At 32.2% G+C, this 19,316-nt stretch overlaps 1 protein-coding gene across 1 annotated transcript in view; it reads right to left on the bottom strand.

Moving 5' to 3' along the window:
• The window catches only part of LOC129233101 (NADH dehydrogenase [ubiquinone] 1 alpha subcomplex assembly factor 2-like), a 74,111-nt gene extending 55,383 nt beyond the window's left edge, over positions 1-18,728 (bottom strand). Inside the window, exons 1-2 of the mRNA XM_054867160.1 lie at positions 18,533-18,728; positions 7,041-7,127 (exon numbers count right to left, since the gene is read on the bottom strand). Coding sequence (XP_054723135.1) covers positions 7,041-7,127; positions 18,533-18,662 — 217 coding nt within the window. The 5' untranslated portion in view covers positions 18,663-18,728. The remainder of the gene's footprint in view (positions 1-7,040; positions 7,128-18,532) is intronic.
• Positions 18,729-19,316: the final 588 nt, after the last annotated feature.

The raw sequence follows: 19,316 nt of genomic DNA, 5'->3' as shown, positions 1-19,316 counted from the left end.
GGAAGGATTTTTACAGTTAAATTTATAGACTGATTATTTTATTAGAACAATACAATTGTGTATTAATCATAATTTAATTAATCCAAAAAGGAAATGTTAACTACACACAGGAAGTTGGCGCAGTGAATTTTACACAAGTTTTTACTGAAAAATCATCCAGTTATGAATAAGTCTTATAATAAGCTGCTGAACATAGTTTTATTATCATATTTATATTCATGGAAAAAAAGGTTTTTTCTTATGGTATAAAAATTTATAAATGAATACCTACATAATATTAATGAGAATTATAAATAAACTAGTTTAAAACAAATACTGTCCCATAATTTTTTTTAGAAGCATATGTATAATATCTCTTGTATAAAGTCTACCAGAAAGTTCTGTCCAACTTTGAGGGACGGACAATCAGTATTTAAAACATTTAACAATATTTTAGGGAGACTAGGGATACTTGATCCCTAGGGATACATAATCCCATAACCAAAAATGCACCAAAATCATTAAGTAGAGATTTGAAACCTGACAATTATATTAAAGTTACACTTGTACATGAAAACTGGCAACATTTTGTTTTTTTCATCCATTTTGTTTTAGCTCAAGAAATGATCGTCTGAATGTGACAAGGGAAACTTTTTTTTAGGAAAGCATTCCGAAGTTTACATTATCTGTTAAATACAACTTTTAAAAAAATCCGAAGTGTAATGTTAAAGTATAAACAATCATTAATAATTGAGACATATTTTTAGTAAATTGCCACTGATTGTTAATAATAGAACAAGTATGTTTGTAAAAATCGTATATTAGGGATACTTGCTCCCTTCGTTTAGAGGGATCAAGTATCCATAGGACAATATAAGCACAATGAAAACAATATAAATGTTGTTTACTTAGTTACATTAACTTTAAACATTCAAAACCATGTTACCATAATAAAATTTATTATAGTTTGAGTGATAGATTTAAACAAGCACTACTGTAAATATGCTAAACAATTGAAATATCAGTTTGCATTTGTAACCCACATAACACCTCAAGCATCTCAAGTGAACTAACTCTACTGATTAATTTCTGTTCTGGCCAAAGGAGCTTGAACAAGTTGAAATAGGTGTCAAATCCTTGTTTGAATGAAAATTTGCTATAGTTTGATTTTTACAACAAAAATGCGAGTTGCCCAATATGTAGACCAGCGTTTCTTAATTTCTTTTCTAACTAGAACTCTTTTTAATGCTCATTTTTTTTTGTGGAACCCCTGGTTTTTCGTCACCAGTTTGCAGTGGCTAGGATTCTGTTTCGGAGAGGAGCACAGTTTCTTACCTCAAACAAACTATCACATTAACTATTTGCCATTATAGCTAATTTATAAGATTTCATTAACGTTTATGCTAATTATTGATAACTGCTAGTTATTATTTGTTATTATAAAACACCAATACACTCCTATTTGTAATTTTTAAAAGTGAAAAATAATCTCTGAATTTATGATCATGAATTACATGAATAAAATCTTTTTTTAATTAGGAAAAGAAAGACTAATGTTTTTTACTTGCCACTGATTGTTAATAATAGAACAAGTATTTTTGTAAAAACCGCATATTATGGATACTTGCTCCCTTTGTTTAGAGGGATACATGATCCCAGGGATCAAGTATCCATATGACAATATAAACACAATGAAAACAATATAAATGTTGTTTACTTAGTTGACATTAACTTTAAGCATTCAAAACCATGTTAACATAATAAAATTTATCATAGTTTGAGTGATAGATTTAAACAATCACTATACTGTAAATACGCTAAACAATTGAAATATCAGTTTGCACTCGTAACCCACATAACACCTCAAACATCTAAACATAAACTAACTCTACTGATAAATTATGTTCTGATCAGCCAAATGAGCTTGAACAAGTTGAAATAGATGTCAAGTCTTTGTTTGAAAGAAAAAATAAATGATTTTACTATAGTTAGATTTACAACAAAAAAAGTGAGTAGCCCATTATGTAGACCCATTAGCGGACAGAATGCAAAGTTGGATTTCTAGAGTTCGAAATAAGTTTTCTGAAACAAAAAGGTAATATGTTTATAATGAATCAATTTCTTCTGAAAAATTGACAAAATATGCTAAGTTGCACACATCTAGTTGGGTTGAGCGGAACTTAAAGAACTACAACAAACAAATTGTTTGATTTGTCTTTTCAGGTTTTGAAAACATATAAGCTACGCTTTCTTTTTTATGAGTACACTGATACTTCCATTTCCCCCCCCCCCTCTTTTTAAAAATTAATTCAAATGATGAAATTCTTAATTCTATTATTGCAAGACAAGAAGCAAATAAGATGATTTTCGTGCTTGTCGTCCTATTTTTTTTCTATTTGTTGTAATTTTAGCTTCATTATGCTACGTTAAAAAATAGTTTTATTTATAAAATATGGTATTGTTCACAACTGTATTGGATAACAAGTAACTGATCAAAAAATATCATAAATTCATGAAAGTTGTGTAAATTGTTTTTACAAATGTCTAGTGAAAGTTGAAACTATGTTGTTTTGTGTTCACATTATTATAATCTATTAAAGAAAAATTGGGAATTGTGTTTTTTTAGAAACATTATGTAGAAAACTACAATCCATAAAAAATTTCCAATCTAATGAAAAGTCTCAGTGGGATCAAGTATCCCCCAAGAAGGGATCATGTATCCCTTGATGTGGGGATACATGATCCCTTTATGAGATTTTTGAAATTTTTTTTACCAAAACTATCTGTTTCATTTCAACTAAAAAATACTGTCAGATAGATAGAGGGGAAAATTACCTTTGTTTATGTATTTAAAAAAAAAAATGATAATTTGCAGCAGAGAAAAAAAAATTGAAAACTGAAGTGGGGATCAAGTATCCCCAGTATGGCATAATTTCCATTTTTATGAATTCTTGCTAGCATGATGGCAATTTGTAAATCTCATTTTTGAATAACGCCTTGCTTTTGGAGGCAAATAAAGTTATTTTGGCATCTTCTTCCTTCCGGCATTTCTTTTCCTGCCAAATTTTTTTGCAGAAAGATAGATAAGGAAAAATTTGATGGAGCAAGGTACGGAAATAGATGGATGAGAAAGAATTTTCCAGGGTACGCTCTATAATTTGCTGTAGAGTCTCGAAGTTGCATGTGAAGATGTAAAATAGCCCTACTTTATTTCTAAACCTCCATAAGACAAGACATTCTTTAGAAATAAGATTTGCAAACTGCCATCACACTGGCAAGAACTCGCAAGCAATGAAGGTAACTACCTTTTACAAAAGGTATTGCTAAATGTTTTAAGAATTGTATCAGTTTCTTTCTCTTTATAAATGGATAGAACTTTCTAATAAACCTGATATTAAATAGAATACAGTAGAAGACCATTATAACGCACACCTTGGGACCAGAGATTTTGTGTTATACAGGTTTTTGCGTTATATAGATCATTTCACAAATTTTTAAACTAATATTCAAAATGTATCTATATAATAGCACTTCAGAATGTGTTTTATCTGTAGTGAGTATTAAAGCACTAATTATACAATGAGTCATTCACAAATAAATATGTTTCTTTATTACAAGAAAGTGAAATATCTTTCATTTCTGCTAGCTTCATGGTTTGCATAACAGCTGCATTTTCAAGAACCATCTGGTATTTTCATTTCACTGTGAATGCTAATTTTCATTTAAAAGCTTTGAATTAAGATGAAAAACTGATTCAAAATTTAATTTTCCTAACAATTTTTATGTTTGCAAGGCAAAACAGGGGGGATTTTTTAAACTTCAAAACTTATTGTTTACTTCTGAAAAAGTTGTGCGGTTTATAGAGAATTGCGTTATACAGGTCAGCGTTATACAGGAATTCTACTGTAGTAAACATTTGTAAATAATGTGTCATTGGATTTTATGATTTCAGCTTTTAATCGACTTTAGACAAGGAAGTTTCTCAATTCATCAGAATCTTTCTATATTATGTTCTCTGATTACTAGATGACCGATTTGGGAAACTTTTTTTTTTTGTTTGAAAAGGCATACTTCCCAGATGGTCCCATGGTCATCAGATCTGAATCTGATGATGGGATCCTGGAGAAATCGAGGGAACTCTTCAAATTTTATACGCACACTTAAAGCACTTTGTCCCTTAGTTAACCTTTACAGGCGCGGGTCATTAAAATTTTAGAAATATAATAAAAAAACACAATGGATGGGATAAATTGGTTATCTGGACATAGATTTTACAGTCAAAATTTTTTTAAATTCACCCCCTCCATCTTGGGGTGGTGTCCCCGCGTTTGTGACCACCGCCCGCCTAGAGCAGAAATTGTTTTCTGAAGTGGTTATGCTTACCACGTATGACAATTGGAGTAATTTCAAATATTTTAAGCTCTTAAGCATTTTTACTAATTATTTCAATAATTTATGCCATTAAGAATATTTAGAACAAAAATTCAATATTTTTACTATAAAAATTCCAAGATAAAGATGAAGTAAAATTCAAGAAAGTTCATATAGATTATATAAAATTATCTAAATAAGCAATTTAAAATGTTAAAAATATTTTTGGCACATTGTTCTTGCTTTATGTGCATTCCTTTTGTGCTATAAAATATTAAATGAAAAAATACGACTGTATAATACCATTTACAGAAAAAATAATATCAAAGCTGATAATAAAAAAAACTATACAACTGTCTGGTAGGAAAAGCAGATCTCAAATGTGTGCACGCATGGACCTTCAAATTCACCTGTTCTGGGTCAAGAACCCAAAATAAATAAACAAAAGCCCATTGTAGACTATTCTTTTGGTCCCCCCTTTTCTGAAATGTATCAAATTACATCTTTCACCCACAACAGTGAGATCAATGCTCTAGACGGGCGGTGTTCACATTTGGGGACACCTGGAAAGAAACTTTGTTTATGCATTCAAAAATGAACTCGAATCTTTTACAAAATTATGATTGATTAGCTCAGGATTCCTGAGGGAAAATGGTTGACTAATTTAGTTTATGGTGTAAATTTTAAAATCTTGAAAAAAATATTGTATTTGAGCTTGAAAATCGAGGTATTTTGAACAAGAAATTAAGACAACAAAAAGAGTCATATTTAATAGTGCTGCCATCTCTGTGCATTACAGAGAAATAAAAGCAACTAATGCAGCAATTTTTGGAGTTTTAAAGAAAAAACTTTTTTTTAAAGAAATTTTTAAAATTGGTGTCCCTTTTTGTGACCACCCGCGCCGGAAAGGGTTAACAAATCATTAACTATAGAAGCAAGTCGAGTACCCCCCCTTTCCCCAGTGTTTGGAAATCTTATCTTTAAAAAACTTTTTTCTGTTTTTCCGCACTATAGGTGTTGTTGCTGTTCTGTGACGCATGTGTTTCCGGTTTCTATGTCTATTTACTTTGCTTCCTTCCATTTTTTGTTCATTTATCGTTCGGCTTCTACATTGTGTAGACTTTTCGTTCTTCTTTTTTGCACTGATGAAGGGGCTTGCATATGGCAGCCCCGAAACAGCTGTTTGCTGAGTTTTTAACTCTTTTATACTACTTTATTTGTACTTTATGCATGTTGTTGTCATTTTTACTCATTCCATAGTACAAAGTTTTCAACTGCTTTTTTACAAGGAGGGTATAGTTTTTTTAACCCTTGGGAATCTAAGGTGACAAACGTATATCTCGCTGCAAGTGTCCGTCATTGTGAGAAGTTGTGATAAGGACAACAACTTACAAATAGAAGAATTTAATTCCTAGCTCATTTTAGTGGTCAGAATCTTATTTTTAGCTCATTTGAACAACTGAGAAATAGATAGGCTCATATATGGAGTCTAAAAGTGTTCCTGGTTGCACTAATGATAAAGACATTAACACTAGAAAGACGGAGGGGCCTGTGTGGCCCCTCGCATAGTTTGTTGTTTAATAACTCGGATAATGTCTAACGGAACGTAATGTAACTTCATGACTTTTCATTATATGACACTATTTGAATGCTTGTTTAATCATTTTATCATACGCCTCATAGTACGGTAAATATTGATCCTTATACCTAGAAAGACGGGAGGGGGCCACAGTGGCCCCTAAGCTTTTTTACAATTAAAAAATTTTTTTTTCCTTTCTCCTAATTGTTCTAGCATAAAAAAAAAGGCCATTCTCTCTAGTTTAACCTGTAACTTTCGCTTTATACAGCCAGTTGGATATCCAAATGCTATAAACAGCACTGACTGCTTACCAGCCTAATGGTAGCCATTGCTCTTGAAAAGAAAAACTGTTCCAAGCTTTTGGCCAGTATAGAGAGAAACACTACAAATAATTGCATACTAAGTTTTTATTTAGTCATAAGAAAGTTTTTATTAGTCAAAAGAAAAACTGATCCAAGTTTTTGGCCAGTATAGAGAGAAACACTACAAATAATTGCATACTAAGTTTTTATTTAGTCATAAGAAAGTTTTTATTAGTCAAAAGAAAAACTGATCCAAGTTTTTGGCCAGTATAGAGAGAAACACTACAAATAATTGCATACTAAGTTTTTATTTAGTCATGAAAGAAGGTGCATTGGGCATGTGGACACACTCAGGAATTATTTTTAAAATAATTCACCCCAAAAATGGGTAGGGGCCACACTGGCCTCTTCAGTCTTTCTAGGTATACAGAAAATGTCAGTCGTTCTAGTGTTAATAGTTTATTTTTGAAGCTAAAAGATAAACAAGAAACAAAGTCTTTTAAGAAAAATCAGTCTGAAGCGGGCAAATACCTTCCCATATTTTAACGCAAATTACTTTCTAAATGGAATATTAAAACATTAGGAGCATATTTTGAATAAAATATTTCACACACACACACAAAAGAAAATTTTAAACTCCTCCATTTAAATGCATTCTTATCGAAAAGTTCTTAATATACTACAACCAGAATATAATTGATTTTTATTGGTGCTATCATTGTTTTTTGTATGTTTGAAAACAACATCTAAGAATGGGGGATGGTCGCTCCAGAGAAGTTTCACTTTTTTAATATAAAAAGTATTCATACCTTCCCATTCCGCTGGAAGATTTTGTTGCCATTCTCCATCTTTTGGCACAAACCAACGTGACACTGGTCTGCTGGATACTTTAGGATCTAAATGATGATTGTAGGGAAAAAAAATCAACCATTTTATTTCAAGATAGTGTTTTTCAATGCACAAGACAAAAAACAAATAGCATATTCGATGATTGTAGGAAAAAAAATCAACCATTTTATTTCAAGATAGTGTTTTTCAATGCACAAGACAAAAAACAAATAGCATATTCGATGATTGTAGGAAAAAAAATCAACCATTTTATTTCAAGATAGTGTTTTTCAATGCACAAGACAAAAAACAAATAGCATATTCGATGATTGTAGGGAAAAAAATCAACCATTTTATTTCAAGATAGTGTTTTTCAATGCACAAGACAAAAAACAAATAGCATGTTCAATGATTGTAGGGAAAAAAAATCAACCATTTTATTTCAAGATAGTGTTTTTCAATGCACAAGACAAAAAACAAATAGCATATTCGATGATTGTAGGGGAAAAAATCAACCATTTTATTTCAAGATAGTGTTTTTCAATGCACAAGACAAAAAACAAATAGCATTAAAAATGCAAACTATTTCAAGACATGGTGCCAATAATTTCATAGATTTTTTTTTCTGACCCCAATAAAAATGGCCATTTTTAAATAATAATCACTTAATAAAATTTTAAGTTTGTAATAAGAGCTAGCAATTAAAATTCCTATCAATATAAAAAGATTAGGGTGATTCAATTTTTTCTTCCCCAATTGTCTTGTTCTTATTTTGCAGGTTTTTAACACTGTTCATACACATGATATGTGAGAGCTTTCAGTTCAATTAAATACTATTTAGAGGTCGCACAAATAAATGGAATTTTGTTGAAAATTAGCACTCAGGACAGAAAAAGAAGTTTCTAATTCATACTGTTACAAATTCTGTAAATAGTAATTATCGTAGTAACATAACCTGTAAATAGTTTCCCTTAATGAATATACAGCCCCTATACATTCGATTGAAGTATATGGTCCCCCTATTTTTCATTGATAAGATTCGTGAATGAATAAAATGAAGAAATAAAAAAACGGTCAACTATTTTCGAGAAGCGTATGGAATCTTGTGGAATATTTGAGAGTTCTCTTTCGGTGTGTATAAAAAGCGTTACGCATGATAAAGAGTTCAGTTTCGATTGAGAATTTGTACTGAGAGTGTATTAGCTCTGTTTATTACGAGGCATTTCGCTGTGTTGCTTTTCGTATTTGGAAGTAAATACGTGTGTAACCGTTGAATTTACGGTGTTGTGTGATATTTGCTTAATTGCTGATGATTCATTTAGCAGTTGTTGACGATCTTTCCTGTACATAGTGTAAATAAATTTCCTGTATTTTTAATCAAGAACTGTGTCCTCCTTTCAAGAAAGTTGGAAGCCGCACCGGATCCGGTACAATACATTCTACTCAAGTACAAGTACTATACTATCTATCTCAAGTACTATACATTCTACTCAAAATAATACTACATTATTTTAAACATTTAACGACTCCACAAGGTAAACAAAGACCAAAAAGTTAAAAGAATAAGATTTCCCCACTTTCCATAGAGTCAATATGAGTGGTAAACAAAGTCATATTGATAGTAGCTTTGGTTCAAACATGGAAAATTGTATGCTTACTCGTCTGCCAGAGGGAAAGACAAACTATCCGCTCCGAACTGGTTATTAATGATTACAAAACTTTTCATTCATTTCAGCCCCATTAAACGAGCAATGGGAAGGAAAACTAATGCAACCTAGTACCTTGGGAAAAACAAAGGTTGATCGTCTACCATTATTAGCATCAGGACTGAACAACATTAATGCAGGGGTAGAACAGGGTTCGTACTCAATTTCAGAAATAAAATGAAGGAGTTTTGAAGGAGTAAAATGAAGTTTTGAAGGAGTACTAATGGGTAAGGCCCCTATAGTGGAGGAGCCGACACATCCGCCATTTCGGAGCAAACTTGATCCAGTGCTTGGTAGCGAGAGCATTGCTGCTGATGTTTACATTTCTTCAGCATGTGTTAAATTGAGTCAAATAGGTGGTTGTTCAGCTGTTAATTGTGTAAACAGCTCGAAAAAAGGATTTCAGCTCTTCAGATTTCTAGCAGATGCAGAAAGAAAAAAGAAATGGATAAATAATAGCGCGCGAAGTGACTGGCAGCCTGGGAACGACGCCAACTGTTTTTAAAATTTCGCCAATGCTCACCTTCGCTCTCCGACTCTCTCGTTCCCTGTTTGGCGAATGGTTGCCAATAAAGGTAGCTTTTCCTGCAGTACGCTTGCTCCAAAATGGCGGATGCGTCGGCCTCTCCAGTTATAGGGGCTCTACTAATGGGCTATCATTAAATGATGTCACATTTTTTTTTTCAACATATTTGACCCCTTCTCCCTTTATCACAAAGTGTCACACTTCACCTAACTCGTCCTCTTGTTACAAGTCATACTTTTTAACATATTGTTACAATAACTGTGATGTCACTTTTTGTCACCCTCTCTCTTCTCCTTGTCTCAACTTCATGAGCCCGTCTCCTCCTCAAGGCATGACATCACTTGTGGATGACTATTTTTACTATATCATATCCTCGATTTACTAAACAATTGTTTTTTCAACATAATCACTTAATATGTGACAAGGAGAAGGGAAGTTGAGACAAGGAGAAGAGAGAAGTTGAGACAAGGAGAAGTTGAGACGAGGAGAAGAGAGAGGGTGACAAAAAGTGACATCACAGTTATTGTAACAATATGTTAAAAAATATGACTTGTAACAAGAGGACGAGTTAGGTGAAGTGTACATCTACTCAAGTGGTTTTAAATATTTAAATAATAATTAGACAACCTGACTTTAGCTGCTGAAAGTGTGGTGGAGGGAAAAACAATAATCATAAAACTTAAAAAAATAGCCAAGCACCATTTAAGCATGTTTTACTTCACTTATGAAATGTTTTAGTCTTCTAATAAAATTTTCACCTTCAACTTTTATGACTGAACTACGGTCAATTCGTAAATCACATCTTTATGAAAAAAATATAAATGCACGAAATTACTACATTAAAATGGCCCTTGTGACGAAGTTAGTTGTCAATCAAAGTTTTTTAAGTTACTGTCATAGAGGAAGATTATGCAGTCTTGAACTAAAAAAGAAGGAGTTTTGAAGGAGTTAAAACCAAAATGAAGGAGTTTGAAGGGCCCTTTAAGAAAATTTTCTAAATGAAGGATTATTGGAGGAGTTTCGAAGGAGCGTACGAACCCTGTAGAAGTGGCCGACTTGTAATATATAGGACATTTCCCACGGAAAAATATAGGACAAATATAGGACATGTTTTATGAATGATTTTGATATGAAAAATTAAACAATAAATAGTTTATTTTTTCTAATTATTTTTGCAATAATTATTACCTATGATTTCAATGAATCATACTGCATACAGTTTAAAAACACAAATAAAAATGATACTTAGAATGAGTTTCCTCTTCTTGAAAGAATAATGTAATGAGAAAATAAGATTATTTATAAACAAAAAATATTTTAAAACAAATTTAAACAATCTGAAATCTATTTACATTTAATACAACTTATTTACAATCATTGATTATTTATATTTTGGAAAAGCTTTTGCCTAACATTTTTCGGCATTTCATCTTTTGCCAAGTACATCAAATCCCCATTCCTCAAACATTTTTATACTAATCTCTTTTTTTTTTTTTTTTTTTTTGCATAATTACCTACATTTAAATATCTTAAATAGATTTTTTTTTTTTTTTTTTGTAGTAATAATGGTTAAATCTTCACCACATTTTATTGTTAGTGAAGATTCATTAACAAAGTGCTTTATCAAAAGTTTGGAGAGCTTGTTATAAAATATGAATAACTGAATCTTTCTCTTAAAACAATATTTAAATTTTGTCAAAAATACTCTACACTTACAACAAAATTTAAACAGACAGGTGCTGGCAGACATTTCAAAAAAATAATAAATAAATAAATAAATAAATAAAAAATATACTTATGTATCTCATTTTTAAGCAGTCTTGAATTATCTTTTGTCAACTTGTGAGGTAAGTGAAAATCAAGTAACCTAAAGGCTTTTCAATAGTTATTTTCTATGGGAATATAGGAAATATAAGACAATTGGCAAAAATATAGGAAATACAGGACAGTTTTGACGCTTTTTTTGAAAATATAGGAAATGTAGGATATATAGGACTACTTCTACCCCTGTTAATGAACAACTGTTGAGTTCTTTTAAATTTATCAGGAAGAGGAATTGCTATGGCAACTATTGCAGCAGAATTGTTAGATAAATGGGCACCTGATGAGCTCGTAGTTTATTTGCTTGGATACAAGAAATGTAATAATATTGGTAGTAAAATTTGAATATGTTTGACATTGAAAAAAACTATTGTATTTTGTTTGCCAAAACTAATCGAGAAATTATGCTATCTGTCGTACTCATGCAAGACCATCAATGTCTAGTAGACCTAAAGTTTTTTTTTTTTTTTTTTTTTTTTGAACGATTTCAGAAGTCATGAGCTATAGACCACTTTATTTTTGAAGCTGGAGTGAGAAACACTGAGGTGTAGACAGCAGGCCCGCCATGTTGACTTTTTCCAGGATGGGGGGAAGGGGAAGGAGGGTGTATACCATAGACTAATAATAAGAGTAGACCGAGCTTTCCCAGACTTGCTAATGAAAAAATTGGTTCATGGATACATCATGTGACTGGTGGAAGGCTTGGCGAAAACTTTGGCAGCATGGTTGCTAGATGGCAACATTATCTATAGTTTGGCACTCGACATGTATTTTAAGTAATGTGTTTTCATTATAACTTTTTTCCAGGTGCAGAGATTGAACTGTTTTTCTTTTAGTTATGAATTATTTCGACATTAGTTATTAGTTTTTGATCAGTTTTCAGTAACTTTTATTTCATTTGGAACTGCTACGTCAGCATTGGCGTGAACGTAATGGAGTAAATGTTTTGCGTTAATGCAAAAATGTACTAATCGGAATCTTAAATTGTAATTGTAGATAAAATTCTTACCGTTTGCCGATTCTATTTGGGCGCTTGCATCTTTAATTGCTTAGAGAGTTATTGAAATTGACTAAAGAAAATGCACAATACTATCTAAACGAAAAACTCACTATATTAACAAAATATTTACAACTTAGAATAACAAATTTTCAAATCGAACTCCATAAATATTCCGTGTTCCATCAATTCTATTTATTTTATTTCTCTCGGGCGTTGATCGTCTGCTACGATCAACGCCCGCTGTTGCTAGGATATCCACTAGTCACATGGTTTGGTTCATGAGCAGCAAAGGGTTGCCATAGCTCGGTCTATTCTTATTATTAGTCTATGGTGTATACTCAATGAAGATTATACCCAAAAACGAAACCCACTCACTTATGGGTAATTCTTCAAAAAGTGTAACTTTTCTGTCACAAGCCTTTTACAGTAAAAATTTTAAGGAACAATTCATTTAACATTTCATCATTATTTTTAATTTCATCAAAAATATATCTGTTTAAACCTGCAAATAATTTTTGAATAATAACTTTTATTTTAATATATAATTTTTGTTCACAACATGTGAATTCTCACCTCAGTGACATGTCACACACCTTGTGTTGCTCTTTATGTTGCTTAATAATGTGTTTAATTTAAATTATATACTTATTTATTGATTATTCCTTTCACAAGTGTCTCAAAAACTAATTGTTTAAGTATATTTCAATTTTTAATTTTGTGTTTTAGTTCGTTTTAGTAGGACAAGAAGTTATGTCACACAATAAATTCTCACCTCCATTACCTAAACACAAAATGTCATTCCTCGTTAACACCTTTTGGTAATGACATCAAATTTTATTTTCCATGATACAAGGTTGAAACGTGCCCCATGTAGGGGCACCTTTGAACAAACATGGGGCATCTTTAAACAAACAAAATCAAATTTTAATAATAGAGTGATTTTATCAAAAATCACATACCTTTAAGAATTACAAAATAATAAGAATAAAATTAGAGCATTTTATTTAACTGAAATTAAAAATTTATGACTATTTAATTTTATATGAATCAAAATTGACATCAAAGCAAAATGTTGTAACAGCACGTAAGGTCCCTCCAGAAACCTGTGGTTGTGGCAGTTTTTTTATTATATCTTGGAAATCTACTGTGCTGGTGTCTGATGCTTCGGGAAAGTAAAACTTATTGCTTTCCTTTTTGCGATGAAACCTGACATTAAATTCAGTTTCGTCTTGCAATTGCTGTTCAATTTGACCACCGTAATGAAAAACGGCTCGTTTAGTTTGGAATTGAACTATAATGAAATCGTTGACATGTAAATCTTCTAGAACAAGAGCTTTTTCCTCTTCATCTGTATCCAAAATAATATCTTCAAAATTTGATTTTTTTTATAAAAGACATTTTTCTCTAATAGGAATAATGACAATATGCAAAATAAAAAACAAGAGCAGTAATCAAAAGTAGTGTTTATATATCAGTAGAACTTTAATATTAAAAAACAGACTATTCAGTAATTTGTATGTCTTCATTTTCATAATTTTCTTTTAAATCCAAAATAAAATAGTAATATTTAGGTGCATTTATAACTCTTTTCTTCTAAGTTTCATTTGTTCAAAGGTGCCCCAACTTTTCTGTTCAAAGGTACCCAATCATATGGAATTAGGAATTAGATCAATTTACTCAAGTAGGTTTAAGAATAATAACAAAACTAAACCTAAAAGTTAAAGCTAAAACTTATCTTTAAATATTGTAAAATCATTTAGAATTATAGAATTACAGGTTTTTTTTACAAAAACCTTACAACTTTATTTTGAAAACTTTAGATTTCAGAGAGAAAAAAACATATACCTTGCTCAATGATTAAACTTGGCTTATTTTGCTGCAGTGAAACAATAGTAATGTGCTGCCATACACATTAAAAACATAACATTTTTTTTAAAGATCCTAACATTTACATTGTTCAAAGGTGCCCCCTCTCCCCTATTTCTTAACTCTTGACGGAATTAAAAAAAAATACTTCAAAGATTTTAAATAAATATATTTAACTTTTTTCTTTAACTAGTCTCAATAAATAACTCAAATTATCTTGACTAAGTCCTGTCACGTCTGATTTTCTCGATATTTGTAGATTGTACAGAGGAAACTATTCTAGCTAAAAGGTTTTCATGTGAATTATTTTCTGTAAATCAACACGTCACAAATCTCAAATAAGCAAGGTATATTTTTTAGAAATTAACAGGTTTCTCAAACGGTCAGACAAAAAACAGAATAGGATGTACAGTATTTTCATTATCTTACAAGAAAGTTTAATATTTCTTACTCTGTACACAAAAATAAAAAAACAGGCAACATAAAGTTCAAAGAAATGTATTGATTAAGCTGAAATTCAGTAAAAAGGGATTTAAACAACTTGAGGTTCTACAGTATTTTTGCATAACAAAATGAAATACAATAAAGTAAAATGCAAAAAAAAAAAAAATTATAATAATTAAAAACAAACAATAGATTTTATCACTCGAGAAGTAACTTTGCCTTAACTGTTGGTAAGCATGGAAACTAAAAAATCTGAAACTTCACCATTCTTGGGTTTTGTTGTCTTTTATATTTTTCTTCAGAAAACGCTGAATTTTAACTAGTTTTCCAGCTTTTTTTACCCCAAGACAATTTTTGCGCTTTGTCCATATACTTACTGGGGTACTTACAAGTACCCCATATTTTCCCTAAAAAAGACAAAAAAAAACCCCACATTTCAAGGGCGCCCATATAGGGGGGCAAGGGGGGGCTCCCCCCTTTGAAATGAGAAATTCCTTGCTTTTAGTGCCTTTTTCTTTGAAAAAAATGTATAAAAATTTCTTTTTCAGCTATTAATGGATAAGTTATTAAAAATGTCAACTTTTAATGTGTCTAATCTGTACTGAAATCAATTTCTACGGGGAAAATATTTTGCTAAACCATGGGGAAAATTTTTGAGCCCCCCCCCCCCCCTCCTTAAAATTTTGCATATGGGTGCCCTTGCCACATTTCTTTTAAAAAACCTAGCTTTAGTTGGGTTTTATTTAAAAAAAACCCAAAAAACTCTGGGTCCATGGACTTTTTTAAAAAAAACCCGGGTTTTTGTCAACCCTGGTATATGCATATTACTAGCGTACATGATAATTATGTAGCATTGCTTTTTCAGTTCAATGTATTTTTTAACCCCCCTCTCCATACATTTGAAGTTTGGGGGGAGGGGGGAGGTGAGCACCCTCTTTCAGTTGAAATAAGAAGCTAAACTTTTTCCAGTATTTTGCTATCCACAAGTCAAAAAATATTGAGCGGTGTCCTGTTATCTAGGAGAAATTTTTTTTTTTCATGTATTTTTGTACAACCCTAAAGTACATACGTATCTATGTACGTATATGTATGTACCTGTGCATGTATTTATCATAAGTGCAGCCCCAAGTTTGTTGTTGTTTATTTCACAAAAAAGACCCTAAGTTAACATTCGCTACGACTCAATCCGCGGCACCAGTCTTTATATCTGTAATAAGCAGTGGCGTAGCCAGAGGGGGGGGGGATAGGGGGTTAGAACCCCCCCCCCCCCATGAGCCCCAAAAAATTATATATATATATATATATATACACAGTGAAGCACCGTTTATACGTTTCTCTTTTGTACGTTTTTATCAATTATATGTTTTTTCATACAGTCCGTTCAAAATCATATAAATGGTGCTGCTTCACTGTATATACATACATACATACATACATACATATATATTATGTGTGTGTGTATATAAACTTGAGGGCATAGCTTTACTTTAAACTTCAGAAAAAATTAACCTCCAAGGATTTTTTCTCGCTACGCCACTGGTATTAAGAAACTAAACAAAACTTGTAAAAAACCAGAATGTTTGAAAAAAACTTGGTGACCTTCTGTAACCTTGAATGCAATTTCAAACTTTACATCTCTTTTGCAAGGAGTGTCCGCACAATCGGATACGATAGAAAATAGGTGCTTAGTACCTTCGATAATTATTAATGGAGACGCTAAGAATTTGGATAACATTTCCTTTGTTCAGGGGCCAATCCAGGATTTTTTACTCCTTACCTATTTTTGTGAAAGTTTTTTTTTTTATCAGCATTGTTTTTGTGAACTTTTAGAGGCATCCTAATTTTTGTAAAAGAGAAGTAGAACAAGTGAAATTTTAGTTCGAAAAGTGTAAATGTCATCCAGGATTATTTTTAACAGGTTTCGTTTTTTTGGGGAGGGGGGGAGCTAAAAACCTAAGAAGTACGAAAAATACCATCGTAATTTCAGCTTAATGGGCTATGTACTGTGTATAATATAGGAAATTATGAGAAAAGTGGTTCCCCAAAACAGATGTTTAAAGATTGCGATAATATTGCATAAATACACTTTCGCGAGAAACAGCTAAAAATGAGTTACAATACCACAAAAAGGTTGCTATTTAAGCGATTGTTCATATAAACCAACAGACCAAGAGAAACAAATTTTATATTTTAAAATGTGAATTTTTGTGAAATTTTCGATGTTTTTGTGAAGCTACTGATTTTATTACTTGATTTTTGTGAAAGTACTGATTACAAAACAAGATTTTTGTGAAGGTACCGAAAAACGGTAGCAAAATCAGCCTGTATTGGGCTCTGTTGTTTTATCATTGCAAAATCAACATTTACAGACGACATGTACCATAAAAATGCAGTCGGACCTCCATATATCGAAGTAGCAAATTGCCGGAAAAAAATTCGATATATAGAAATTTCGATACATAGAAACAATCTTATTTTATCATAAAAGTCTCCTAAAGCATTAAAATTAAAGCTCATTTTCGTGTATGAAACCTAATTTCTAATTTATACGAGCACCATATTAAATGAAAGTTAATAATTAAAAAAATAACTGAAATTACATTTTTGCGCCTTCATACATCTTCATTCTTCAGCAATTCAACTTGATTCGCAACATTAGGGGTTTTTCGTTTTGACAAATTGAGAGAAAAGTAAAAAATCAATCTACTTAACTTGAATGATTTTTACTGCAGGTAAAACGACTAGGGACGATAACCGACAGACAAAAAGGGGATGACTTGAAACTGATTGTACAATGTTACTGGTTACGACTAAGATACCTGAAATAAACTTGAGGGAATTTAAGAATTCTAGAACGAAACAACGACCTATCCACACACCCCTCAACCCCCGATTCTTTTTGAGTTTCGTAGCGACCTTTAGTGAACATCATTTTCTCCCCTAACCTTTATTTTTCATGAGACAAACAGTCTAAAGAGGAAAAAAGAAAAAAAATTAATTTGAATTTTGACCTCTTGAATTCAAATTATGTTTTTCGCAATCACGAGTGTGTGTCTGTAGGCATGCGTGTTTATGTGTGTGGGGTGGGGTATGTGTGCAGGGGGGTATGTGTATGTGTGTGTAGGCATATGTGTTTGTGTCTGTGAGTGTGTGGGTAGTTGTGTGTATGAGTGTTTGTGTGTGGTGGGGAATGTGTATGTGTGTGTAGGCATATGTGTTTGTGTGCAGGCATGAGTGTGATGAGTGTGTGGGTAGTTGTGTGTAGGTATGAGTGTGAAAAGTGTGTGGGTAATTGTGTGTAGTGTGTGTATGAGTACGTGTATGTATGTATGTGTCGATGTCTGTATGTATGCATGTGTGTGTATGTATGCGTTTGAGTGTGTGTATGTGTTTATGTGTGTATGTGTTTGTGTGTGTGTATATATCTGTGAGTGTGTGGGTAGTTGTGTGTATGAGTGTTTCTGTGTGGTGGGGAATGTGTATGTGTGCAGGTATGAGTGTGTGGGTAGTTGTGTGTAGGTATGAGTGTGAAAAGTGTGTGGGTAGTTGTGTGTAGGTATGAGTGTGAAAAGTATGTGGGTAATTGTGTGTAGGTGTGTGTGTATGAGTAGGTGTATGTATGTATGTGTCGGTGTCTGTATGTATGCGCGTGTGTGTATGTATGTGTTTGAGTGTGTGTATGTGTTTATGTGTGTGTGTAGGTGTATGTATTTGTGTGTGTAGTTGTGTATGTATGCGCGTGTGTGTAGGACATGGATGCAACCTGGAGACGGTTTTCGCAAGAGGAGCAGCATCGTGAGGAGCCCGTCGACGGTGGTGCTGCAGAGGGTGCTGGTGGGAAAATAAAATGATAGCACATCAAAACAGTCAAGTGAGAACAATAAGCAATCGTGATTGCTCAAAAAAAATCTACGAATGTCTGGAAAAAAAATTCGATATATAGAAATTTTTTCGACATACAGAAACAATTTTTCTATGTAATGAACATAGAAATTTGCTGGGATTTCGATATATGGAAATTTCGATATGTGGAAGTTCGATATATGGAGGTTCGACTGTAATGAACAAAATTCATGGCATTATAAGTCCCGTCGAAATAGAATATTTTACCTCTAAAACCTTCGAAATATCTATTTCCGAGGTGATCTTCTCCCACTAATTTTCCTTTGACCGGTAATATCTTCAAGGATTGCCGCATATTACTCCAAAGGAGGCGCCAAACACTTCTGCCTTCCGCCATCAAAAGACTATTTTATTCTGCAAATAAGATAAATCAAGATGTCATCTAAGTTTTTTAAACATCAATACATTTAAACCGCTTTTGAAAATAACATTTTCAAATTGTAGAAAATTCAAAACAATCGTCACTCGAAACCTGCTTTATTTCTCCATTACGAATTTTTTTTTTTTTTTTTTTTTCAAAAATACTACACAACATCCGGAGCCGTATAATAATAAATGACGTCAGAAAGTCACGTGATCTTTTGACTGTGACGTCACACATGGGATTAAAAGGTCACGTGACCATTGCTATTTTTCGTTGCTGAGTGAAATAAAGTCCTTTTTATCATTTTTATGTCCTTTCTGATCAAAACCAATGGTTACAAAGGCTCAAAAAGTATATGTAAGTAAAAAAAAATGCATGAAACAATCAAAAAATAGCATTTTCATAGGCAAAAGAAAAACATTTTCACTTAATAAAACCCTAAAATTTAAACCCCTAAATTTACCCCTAAACATTTTATCCTCCTAAAAAAATCCCATTCTAAAATTTCCCCGCACGACCGGTAGCTCCCGGTTTGTTAATCACGTGACAGCTATTGATCACGTGCTCCAATCAACCAATCAACTGCTTAGAATGGTAACCGATTACTCACCGGTAGACCGGTGAGGT

Source organism: Uloborus diversus, unplaced genomic scaffold (assembly GCF_026930045.1).
Source record: "Uloborus diversus isolate 005 unplaced genomic scaffold, Udiv.v.3.1 scaffold_17, whole genome shotgun sequence".
NCBI lineage: Eukaryota > Metazoa > Arthropoda > Arachnida > Araneae > Uloboridae > Uloborus > Uloborus diversus.
This window is presented reverse-complemented; position numbering and strand designations above follow the sequence as displayed.